Source organism: Psammomys obesus, unplaced genomic scaffold (assembly GCF_907164565.1).
Source record: "Psammomys obesus unplaced genomic scaffold, mPsaObe1.curated_primary_1811, whole genome shotgun sequence".
Classification (NCBI taxonomy): Eukaryota; Metazoa; Chordata; class Mammalia; order Rodentia; family Muridae; genus Psammomys; species Psammomys obesus.
In genome coordinates, this window is record NW_026596073.1 from 5225295 (window position 1) to 5237523 (window position 12229).

The 12229-nt window shown below is 37.8% G+C and overlaps 1 protein-coding gene across 2 annotated transcripts in view; it reads left to right on the top strand.

Moving 5' to 3' along the window:
• Osbpl8 (oxysterol binding protein like 8) overlaps window positions 1–12229 on the top strand; it is a 156536-nt gene that overhangs the window by 50765 nt on the left and 93542 nt on the right. Inside the window, exon 3 of one of the 2 annotated variants that reach the window (XM_055625956.1) lies at window positions 9681–9717. The exons of the other annotated variant lie outside the window; for it this stretch is intronic. Coding sequence (XP_055481931.1) covers window positions 9681–9717 — 37 coding nt within the window. The remainder of the gene's footprint in view (window positions 1–9680; window positions 9718–12229) is intronic. 2 annotated transcript variants of the gene reach the window in all.

The window sequence follows — 12229 nt, forward strand, 5'->3', positions numbered from 1 at the left end:
TTTCTTAGAGAAATTGAAGTAATTCATTTAGTAAACAGGAATACAGAAAACTACACAGAAGGCATTTCTCACATGGGGCTGTTAAGGTGGCTGGCTTGCTGGAGAAAGGTTTTGCTCCCTGTCCTTGATGACCAAGTGTGGTCCTTAGAAGGCATGTGAAGGTGGAAGGAGAGAACTGACGCCACAGAGTTATCCTCTAGCCCCCGCCTGCACTCTGTGGCATGAACAGCTCTCATATCACCCAACAGTAACATTAAAAATCACACTATTTATTGAGTTCATAATAATTGTTAAGCCCTTTTTCACTCATGTGCTTATTCATTCATTATTTGTTGAATGTCTATAATGTGTCAGATTTTCTTGTTGCTTTAGGGAATGCAGCAGTAAACAAAAAGGACCCAGTTCTCACTGCAGTGGAATAATGTCTGAATGGTGAAAGGCAGAACTCTATCCTGGGATAATGTGATGAAAATGAAGCATAATAGGGAGGAAAAAGTCTGTAGACTATGGAATGGCATATAACAAATCTTCTGATGGAGAAGCCTTGAGCAGGTCTTAAGGATTTGTCCATCTTCCTTTATCCCTCCTTTCTCTAGTAGAGATTGAACATGGGGCCTATGCATGCTGGGAAAGTGCTATGCCCATTTTGTACATTTTATTTTGAGATGAGATATAGGTCTGCTTAAATTCTCCAGGCTAGCCTTGTACTCTTTCTATAGCCTAGACAAGGCCTTGAATCTGTAATCCTGCCCAGGTTTCCTGAGAAGCTGGGATTACAGGCAAACCTGGATTTAAGGGGTGTTCTCTAAGCAGAGTGACACTGAGGAGCTTTGGGGTCTGCTGAGTAGACTGGTGGCTGGCCTTTAAGTGCTGTACACAGGGCCAGTGTTTCAAGAAATAGGCGGGACTCTGGGGTCTGCCACAGTCCTGTCTGATGATAGCAATATTGTGGTATAAATATATTGCAGTGGCAGTACTGATGGAATACCACGCTTATACACTAAGCAGTAAGGAAAATATTTCTCGGAAGCCAGAAATTGGGAAGGATAACTTCAGATAGGATTTTGGCAACAAATTTGTTACATAAGTTGAGCCACTAAGACCAGAGGCTTTTCAAAGTGTTGGGCAGCTAAATAAAAAGAAAGCTAGTGGGGAGGGGCACACAGCACACATGACAAATCACTATGCATAAGCAGTTCTGGCAGTCAAGACTTAGTTAATTGGAGTTTCAGGGCTTTCTTACAGGATATGAAAACATTTCTGTGGGATGACTAGGTTATCTAAATTGTAGACTTTAAGTATGAGAGCATGAGGCTTATTTTTTAAATTATTCATTTGATTATTACAATTTATTCATTTTGTATCCCAGCTGTAGCCCCCTCCCTCGTCCCCTCCCAATCCCACCCTCCCTCTTAGTTCTCCTCCCATGCCCCTCCCCAAGTCCACTAATAGGGACTCCTTCCATCTGACCCTAGCCTATCAGATCTCATCAGGACTGGCTGCATTGTTTTCTCTGTGGCCTGATAAGGCTGCCTCCCCTTCAGGGGGAGGTGATCAAAGAGACAGCCCCTGCTCCCTTTACTAGGGAACCCACTTGGAGGCTGAGCTTCCATGGGCTACATCTGTGCAGGGGTTCTAGGTTATCTCCATGCATGGTCGTTGGTTGGAGTATTGGTCTTTGCAGAGACACCTGGAGTCAGATCTTTTGGTTCTGTTGGTCTCCTTGTGGAGCTCCTTTCCCCTCCAGGTTTTTCTATTTCCCCCTTTTTTATAAGATTCCCTGCACTCTGCCCAAAGTTTGTCTATGAGTCTTAGCATCTGCTTTGATACCCTGCTGGGTAGAGTCTTTCAGAGGCCCTCTGTGGAAGGCTCCTGTCCCGTTTTCTGTTTTCTCCCACTTCCGATGTCTATCTCATTTGCGTTCTGAATGAGGATTGAGCAACTTCCCTAGGGTCCTCTTCCTTGCTTTAGCTTTTTTAGTATGTTTATCCTATATTATATGACTAATATCCATTTATAAGTGAGTATATACCATGTGTGTCTTTCTGCTTCTGGGATACCTCACTCAGGATGATCTTTTCTAGTTCCTACCATTTGTCTGCAAATTTCATGATTTCCTCCTTTTTGATTGCTGAGTAGTATTCCATTGTGTAAATGTACACAATTTCTGTATCCATTCCTCTGTTGATGGACATCTGGGTTGTTTCCAAGTTCTGGCTATTACAAATAAAGCTGCTACAAACATGGTTGAGGAAATATCGTTGTATACTTGCACATATTTTGGATATATGACTTGGAGTAGTATAGCTGGATCTTGAGGTAGCCCTATTCCTAATTGTCTGAGAAAGCGCCAGATTGATTTCCAAAGTGGTTGTACCAGTTTACATTCCCATCAGCAATGGAGGAGGGTTCCCCTTTCTCCACAACCTCTCTATCATGTGTCATTACTTGAGTTTTTGATCTTAGAGGCTTATTTTGTAAACAACAGTGTATGAAATGTTTTTGAGAGGAGAAATAACACAGCATGACCATTTAGGAAATATCTTAGGTTGAATAATGTCTAGATCTTTTTTTTTTGTTGTTGTCATGCTTTGAAAGAATACCACATAGTGTACTTAAACTATTATTAAGTTTCACAGTAGCTTCAGAAAGTGATAAAGTCTAATAGGTAATGCATTCACAGAGGAGGAAAACAAACATCATAGGAGTTGATGGGCAGGGATGAAGAATGATTGAAATTGAGCCAGTCCAGGAATACAACGCTTACTGTTGGTCCTGGCAGTAGGAAACATATTTTATCACTTTTTGAATTTCAATATCAAGCATGGTAAATTAAGGAGTGGTATGAAAGTCAATGTGGGTACAGCTTTTGAAAGGGGGAAGCAAATGTTGAGAAATGGCATGATGTGTTAGTGGGAAATTAAAGAAAAGACTGGACTGAGGTAGAATATTGGAGAGAAGAAGAATAATCAGAGTTTAATGACTTGATTTAAAGTGAGGATGGTCCAGTCTATCTGAGAAGGTGGGGAAAAAGATGGATAAATTGGAAAAACTGGTTTCTGAGAGCGAGAGAGAGAGTTGCTTTTTTTAAGTTTTTTTTTTCTTTTTAAAGACTTATTTATTATTTATACAGCAGTCTGCCTGAATGTGTGCCTGCACACCAGAAGAGGGTACCAGCTCTTTATGATAGATGGTTATAAGCCACAATGTGGTTGCTGGGAATTGAACTCAGGACCTTTGGAAGAAACAGCCAGTGCTCTTAACCTCCAATCTATCTCTCTAGCCCGAGGGAGTTGTTTTTTGACAGAAAAAAAAAAAAATTGCTTCCAAAAATAAGCATAAAAGCCTTCCTTTTAAAACATAATTTTAGAACTAGAAGTTTAATTTCCAACAATGTTCAAATACATGGGTAGAAATGTTTGAAAGATAAGCCATATCTGCAGAAGAGAGGTGGAAGTTATCTGAGTGGCAGGACTGCAGGCTGCTGTGATGACTCGCTCACTGAGAGGACACAGGTAGTAAGACAGGCCCACACTAGTACAAGTAGGGCAATACCAGGGATGCCCCTTGTAGTGGAAAAGTTGATAGAATGTAATACATACTAGAGGAATGAAACTGAAATTTCTTCTAGAACATTCTAGAGAGAACTTTATAGCTTGACAGATTGTAATTTCCTGAAGGCACAGGACTTTAAAGAAAAGAGGGAAGGCTTTAGTTTCTAGTATGAAAGTCCTCTCGCACATCCCTCTCTTCCTGTAAATGTTTCTTTACAGTAAATTGTTTCATCACTTAACTATTTTGTAAACTTTGGTTGCTTTTTAATTTCAGACCTCAGGTATTTGAGAGTAAATTGCTCCTGAGAAGATTTTTTAATTTTTTTTAGATCATGCCATATTTAGAAGTTGCTGAAGTTCAAGAGGCAATGAGTAATGTGTGATCCTTTGCTTAAGATGCTAACATTTCTGTGTTTTTCTATGATTTCAAGTTAGAAGTGGATATTTTCCACAGCACGTTGTACCTTGTCATTACACAAAATATTAGGTGTAGATAGAAAGATCAATTTAAAATTTTGTCTTCATTTCTTATTTTTCTACAAAAGTAATGCATAGTAGTGCACCATAATTAAACAGTATTCAAAAAATACAATAGTAAAACTCTGCCTCCTAAATATACCTACTGCCGGTGTTTTGGTACATCTTTCCTAAATTTGTTTGTCTTATATTAAATGTTGTAAAAGTGGAATAAGTATCTAGTGGGCCAAAGCAAATTTTCTAACCAACAGTGATGAGTTCTAGTTCCCAGGGGGGAAAAATAGAGTTCCTTTAAAATATTCCATGTAAAAGTCAAATATAAAATGTGCACATTTTTTGCAGAAGATTACAGGAATATGAGAAAATATATCTAAGTATAGAGTGATGATTCCTGTTCTAAGAACAAGTAGCTCCAGCTGCATTCTATATCCCTCCTTGAAGTTTCTTATTCTCAGGGCCTAAGATAATGGAACAGGACACCCTGAGATACTTTGTTTAGTCATCTGAAATGTGGGTTCTGGGAGCTGACTGTGGCAGGGTTACTTCTGAGCAGCTAACTGTATTGGGGAAGAGGTGCTGCCAGCTGTGTTCTTGCTGGAAAAGCTCTCCATGCTTTCCCTTAGGCTCACCAAATGGCTTAATTCAAGCCAGTGCATATACAGGGCAGACAGTGTGTGAAACGGTATCAGATGAAAAACACAGTCTTATGGAATCAGTTCTGTACCATGGGGTGACTGTTGCCTTAGTTTGGCTGAGATGGAGGAGTCCCTAGGTTGAAGGGCATGCTGATGGACTTCTACATCATCCTTTATGTTTCTTAAAGGTAGGGTACTCATAGATTAGGTGGTACGCATTTACATATACAATAAAATTAGATCAGTTTTCACACAACAATCTTTTTAAAATGAGACTCATAGACTAATAATTTGTATAATTATTGTTAGTATTTAGTGCTTTTAATAAAAATGCTTTGTAGCACACAAATTCCTAAATAAAAATTTCGAGCCACGTTAGTTTTTTAAAACCATTTTTAGTCAAATTAGAAGACTTATTTCTGTAACAAATTACTGTGATGAGTTTGAATATTTATTAACTAAAAAGAAAACATTTCATTCTATCTTAATGGTCTTTTTCTGACACTCTAAGAAGTTTCTGGATTCTTTGATGTGTGAGTAGTATTTTAATATTTTAGCTAAAGCCAGAGTTCCTAGCTTATTAAAAAACAAAAAAGGTAACATACAAGATACTTGTGTAGAGTTATTTCACAGTCTTCATGTATTACACAACATATATCCCCAAAGTATAAAGATAACAAACTAGTGTGTGGTCCACTTAGTGCTCTAAGCTACGTGGCAAGAAGATCCTCACTTGATTGTACCCTACTTCCCATTAGCATCCATCACAGGTGGGGAGGACAGTTTATTGGCATGCTGTGTAATGTCCTCTCACCATATGTTCCTGGGAAATGTTTTGAACCCATGCTTTGTTCCCATGGTGTTTCAGCTTTGGTTTTGGAGTGCTTTTGCTTGTGTCTTAGATCTGTCCTCTGTTATAGTTGGTTTTCTGGTGCCTGTTCCTTTATACTGTGACATTTGTCAGTTGTCAGTGATCAAGGCATTCAGCTCATAAACCTAACTCACACATATCATCACTTGTATTGCTTCTCCCATCCTGAATCCTTGCTCTGTGCACTTTGTATATCTAGCTGCCTTTTTGGCACCCACTTGGATGTCTTAACAGATGTCTCACGCTTAACCTTCCTGAGCTCCTTGGAGTTCTCCTTGAACACAACTGCTCAGCTGACAGCATTTCTATTATGCAGGCGCGCGATTCCAACCACTTGAAGTCATCTTGATTCCTCCTCTTTTGTCTCCCATGTGGTCCCCTTGGAAATTCTGCTGCTGTACCTTGAAATTAGATTCAGAACTGACCGACCTTTCATTACCTCCACTGCTTCTGCCAGACCGTTCAGTAAACTCCATTTATATCCTTGTTCTTAGAATACTTTCAGAATAGGCAGTTGGAATATCATCAGATCATGCCAGTCCTTTTCCCCAAACCATTCATTGCTTCCCTAGTTCCTTTCAAAATACAACCAAAGCCTCAACAAGGCCATGCAAAGGCTTCCATAATTTGGCATCTTTTTACCAGGTGACTTCAGTGTTATATAACTTTTTACTTTCCTGATGCATCTAGCTTCAACAGTCACACTAGTTCCAAGACCCTTGGTACTGGCTTGTGTCCCAGTCCTTTATATTTACTTTTCATTCCTGTAGAACCCTGTCTGGTAGTTTTCTGGTTTGTTGAACACTTTCTTGCCTGAAGCCTTGATGTTCTGTATGCTCCTATTCTCTGCTTATTTATATTATAAACTATATAATATACTGTGAGTTATTACCTGTTTTATATGTTCTATATTTTCTCCACTAAAATTTAAATACAACTCTGACAGGATTTTACTTTGGGTGGTGTGTGAGTCAAACCCAGGGCCAGAGCTAGGCATAAATTGAACTACTGATGTGCAAACCTCAGCCCAGGACAGAATTTTTGCCTTATTTCATTTACTGCTAGTATCCTTTGGTGCTTAAAATGATATGTGTCTCTAGTTGTTACTCAGGAAATATTTATTGGATGTATGGATAGTACATATTTCAGGTCATTACTCACTGTGCCAAACTGAACAAGTTAGGATTAATTCCATGAGATAAGCTACCAAATGGTACAAACATGCTAAAAGGTGTAATGCTGATATTGTAATGCAATTATTGGAACAATACCTGAAGTTACTGTCTGTTAGAAATTTAGTTTTGAGGGGCTGGAGAGATGGCTCAGCGATTAAGCAATGTCTGTTTTTCCAGAAGTCCTGAGTTCAATTCCCAGCAACCACATGGTGACTCATAACCATCTATACCTGGATTTGCTGCCCTCTTCTGTCATGCAGGTGTACATGCAGATAGAGCACTCATATACATAAAATAAATACATAGATAAATCTTTAAAAAGAAAAGGAAAGAAATTAGTTTTGAGAGTGAACAGGGTAAGGAAAAGAAACTGCACAAAAGTTAGCACAGTATTGTTAGTCAGTAGAATTGGAGAATATAAACAAAGTGTGCAGTGACAGCTTATTAATAAACCTTTTACTACAAATAGAAGATGAGTTCTAAAAACCTTCAAATGATTAGGTTAGTAAAGCATTAGTGTGTGTATGTGAGTGCGCATGTGCACATGCGTACATGCTTGCTCTTGTATGTTTGTGTGTGATTAAAACTACAGTTTTTCTTGTGAAGTTACTGGTTAATCTAGGGAAAAATAAATAGTAATAAAAAAAAAAAAAGAATTTGCGACGATAATCCAAAATGGTATCCAGAATTTCTTTTTGTTTGTTTTGGGCAGCAGTTGTTTTAAGACAAAAGTAAATCTATGTTTTTCTCTAAAATTATTGTTATAGGAATATTTTTTAAAATAGATGTCTTTGAAGCATTTTAAAAGTTGGCTATAGTTGTTTCTGCCAGCTCCTTGGCTTCTCACAGTTTTTCAATGTTATTTATAGATTTATTATTATATGTAATTTTTTATATTATATTCTGATCCCAGAATTAAGTCATATTTAACTTTGAGCATATATTTCAAATTTTGTATCAGGAATCCAAGTGCAGTTTATCATGTGGTTGCAGCTTGTGAGGTTGCAGTTAAGAAGAGGGAGGGAATTTTGCTGTTATATCTATGAGATCTTCTTTAAGTTCACTTCCTGCTTCACCTCAGTGTTTACCTGGTAGGTCTCTTTGCAAGACTACCTCACAGAGGGCCATCTTAGAGATTTACCTTTGAGAAAACACTGTAAACGAGACAGTCTCAGAACAGGTCACCATCCTTTTGCCATTTTCTCTTCATGATTAGTGAGCTGGGAAATGTGGAGTGTGCTTGCCGCCCAGGAGCTGAGGCAGGAGGATCAAGGTTTCAGAACATTCTGGACACCACGTTATAAAACAAGCCTATACCTCCTGCCTCCAAAGTGAAACTAACAAAAGGAAACAGCATCAAAGGGATTGCTCACCAGAAAATAAAGAGCACTGGGTGTTTAGATTGTCTTCACAAGTACTTTTGCGTTTTTAATTTTTAAGGATTTTTTTTTAACTTTAAATTATATGTTTGCCTTTTCTGTGGGTATGTATATGTGTGAGTGCAGAGTCCAGAAGTGAATTCTCTGGAGCTGGAGTTACAGGTGGTTTTGAACACTTGTATCCCCGCATGTGGGTGCCAATAATTGAACTCAGGTCTGCTGGAAGAGCAGCAAGTGCGCTCTAAGCTGAGCCATCTCTCTATCCCCGATTCACAAACACTTTAACCTTTACCTCTTTAATCTCCTACCTCAAGTTTGTAATGAGGACCTGAGCACAATGAGTTTGTTGTCAGCAGAGCTGTATTTTGTGAAATTGAAGCCTGTTCATAGAAGAATAAGCATGGGTTGACATCTGAAGAAAATAAGTAGACATTAGAACATGGTATCCAGAACTGCTATCACTTTAGAAAAGTGACAGGTATGACCATTTCTCCAAGGAGATGACAGAAGCCTGAAGCAAACAGTTTACCTTGTGGTGGCATGGCCAAGTATAGTTCCTTCACTGTGCCCAGAAACAATCTAATCAGTGGGAAGTTTTTAGTTTTGGTATGTGAATTGCAGGATATCTGAGAGCTGTGTACCTACTAAGATAGCCTGAGTGATACTGTAGGTTAAAAGTTTATAGGTAGAGCTGATACTATAGGTTAAAGTTTCTAGGTAGAGATGATATATACTGTTGGTTAAAAGAGTTTCTAGGAGGAGGTCTGTAGCCTTTTTTCTGTTGATGTCAATTAAGTTCTTCATTTAAAGAACTGAGTCTTCTGCTTGGTATGGTGGAATCTAGGAGGTTGAGGAAAGAGACTGGGTTTGAAGCCAGCCTAGGTTACTTAGTTGGGGTTGGGCAGTATGGAATGTGTCTTTTGGCTTCCTAAAGTACTAGTATCTGTAGATTATGCTTCTCTTTACTAAGTCCTAAGAAAATTAAATCTGATTTTAAACTTATCCTTGGATTATTTGTGTGAAAATAATTTTCTCTTATTTTTGCCATTTGGTTAAAAAATGATCTGTTTTGTTGATGTCTTTGTAGAAACTGCATCATGCTTATCATATACTATTCTAAGACTAAATCTCTGTAGAGTGCTCTCATGGCGTGCATAACTAATGCTTAGTAGCACATGTGTGGTAGGTAGTGCTAAAGCTTCACATTTAAAAGGAAGGGTAAGTAACTTTCACCTCTCTTAGAGTTCTAAACCACCATATCGCTCCCAAGCCTTTTCTTGAGCTGTAATCAGAAGGAACTTTTGTCTTGAGTAATTGCAAATGTCTTTGGTGATTCTGTTTTTTCTTCTTACCTTCATTTCCCCAAATTAAAACAAATGTTTGGTATTGCCTAAGCGAAGGTTTTTTTTGACATTTAGAAGGAAATGTCTTATAAATTATGATGATTGAAACTAATGTGCATGCAGCTCCTACTCACAGACTAACACTGTTCCTCTTGTCCTCTTGTCTCCCTGCTGCTTCCGCCTGATGTTTGCTTCTCCCTGGTTTGGATTGTGTTTGTTTGCTGCTCAATTCCTCTGCATTAAAAGATTCTTGGTGATAGCAAAGATGTCCTTGGGCCATCAAGTAAGTAGCTAAAATGGGAATGTCATGATTTGGGGACAGGATAATATTTTGGTGTTACTTATAAATGACAAGTAGTTCAGTTTTTATTGTAGAAATGCTAAATGACCACTGTTCATGTGTTGTGAGTAGCAACATGAGAGCAGTCGTTCTTAACCTGTGGGGCTCGACCCCTTTGGGTCAAATGGCGCTTTCACCCATTGGAAAACACAGGTATTTACATTACAATTCATAACAGTAGCAAAATTACAGTTACGAAGTAGCAATGAAAATAAATTTTATGGTTGGAGTCAACACAACATGAGAAACTATTAGGAAGCATTAGGAAGGTTGAGAACTACTAAGTTAGAGGCCGAGTCATTATTTAGGACCTCCTTCACACAAGACCCTTGTACAGTCATCACAGGCATAAAGAGATTGTTTAAGGAATTCACTGTCTCTTGAAACTGAGAAAATGCTTTCATTTGTAAAATTTTAATAGAACAAATTGATTGTGATTTTTTGTTTGTATTTTAGAGGTCTTAAGAAAATGTTTTATCTTGAGATCTAGAAGATTGCCCTTTAAAATAAAATTATATCTAATTTAACACAATTTGCTGGTTTTGTTTTTGTTTTTCTAGATAGGGATGGACATTGCGTTAGCTTTTGAATAAGCACAACAAATAAAACATGTCACCTTGGAATTGTCTAGTCCCATCTAGACAGTGACAGGAGCAGTTGTCACATTAAACAAACATAGCAACACTGAACTGAAAAAAACTTCTGAGATCAGTTAATAAAATATTGATTTTTATAGATGAAAAGCCTGGAGCTTAAATATCCAGGAAGCTACATACAACTGACTACTCATCCACTAAATACTACTATCACTGATACAAAAAAGTGAGAGCAAAGTATTCTGGGTTGAATTAAGGTCTAACAAAGTGAAAAGTTTTATTCCATCATAAATTTCACAAATTTTGATTTGTATTGAATAACAACATAGGTAACTGATTTAGAAGTTTGCATTTATATATAATAGTTACCTCTGTTGCAAGCCATCTCTGCTCTGGGCCTCTTTTTCTTTTTGGGTTTCAAAGAAAGGAACTCAGCAAGATAGTAGCAAAAGTTTTTCATAATGAGTTTCTGTTATTGTTCTAAACAGAGGGCTAATTGGTGGCGTGAGTATGGTTACATAATTACATAAGGAAACCCATTATTTTTCACAAGTAATATATTTTAGTAAAAAGTAGAATTCGTATGATCTTTATTTTTTTCCTCTCAAGTACTGGTTAGAATATATATTTATGTTTTTATAAAAATAATATAAATTAATACACATTTTAAAAATAATCACAGCAGTTCTTATTATTTAAAATATGTTGCATATTACATTCACTATTATCAGATGGTGGCAAACGTAAAAGGAGAAGAACATAGCCGGGAACGGTGGTACATGCCTGGAATCCTAGCACATAAATCTTTTTTTAACTCAGTTTTTTTTTTCCAAGAATATTTTTAAATCTTAAAACCCTCTACAGATATTACTAAGTCCTATCACGACCTTAATCTCATAAAAGAAAGACAGAAATCTTCAGGACAGTCAGCTTGACATGCAGATTATTTAGGTGTTTTGTTGTGGCTTCCATGTAGCAGAAGGGCAAACATCAAAATTAGCAAAATTCTTAAAATGTTTATGACCTGAATTCAGAATCTGAGGAGGGTGGATAGAGTGTACCTGTTAACAGGAGCTGCAGAGTAGCTGTGTGCACTGTAAGTGGAACCAGTAGAGGCCACTGTAATGTCACCACTGGCAGGTGAATAACGTCAGAAACTATGCTGCGATGGTGATTCATTTTCCAAAAAGCTTTTCAGTTACTTAGCAAATATTTATCAGCTGTGTCACTGGATACACAAAACAAAGTCATTGTGCCTCCTAAGCTTCTGTCTAGATATCCCACTGTTGTGGACTTCCTGTAGGGCATTCAATGATTTGTATCATGAAGAGTTTTATGAGATGAGTGGAGACAAAACAAACAGGAAGATGGGCTCTCTGTAAAGCACTCTGAAAAGAAAAAAAAAAAAAAAAAGGCGGTTACCTGAGAGCTAGGCACGAAGGCACAGGCCTGTAATTCCAGTGTCAGGGAGGCAGACAGCAGGAGCATGTGAGCTCTGTCCAGCTTGGGTTCTGTAATGAGGCCATGTCTCCAAAAGTCGTATAAACTTGAGATTGGAAGGGCGTGAACTGACCTTTTCCCTATTGATGTAATAGAGCCACTTAGAACACAACCTGAGCAGTACCGGTTAAGTGCTGAAGCATGATGTAATCTCCTTCTTTTCTCTACCTTGTGGCACTCCCCAGACTTAATGACTATGTTGTATTGTTTTTAATCTTTTATATATTTTTTTGTTTAAAAGGATTTATTTTCAAATTTTAAACTTTTAAAATTACATATATCTCTCTAAGGTTTTAAATCTAGTATTCAGTTTGTGTGTGTGTGTGTGTGTGTGTGTGTGTGTGTGTGTGTGTGTGTGT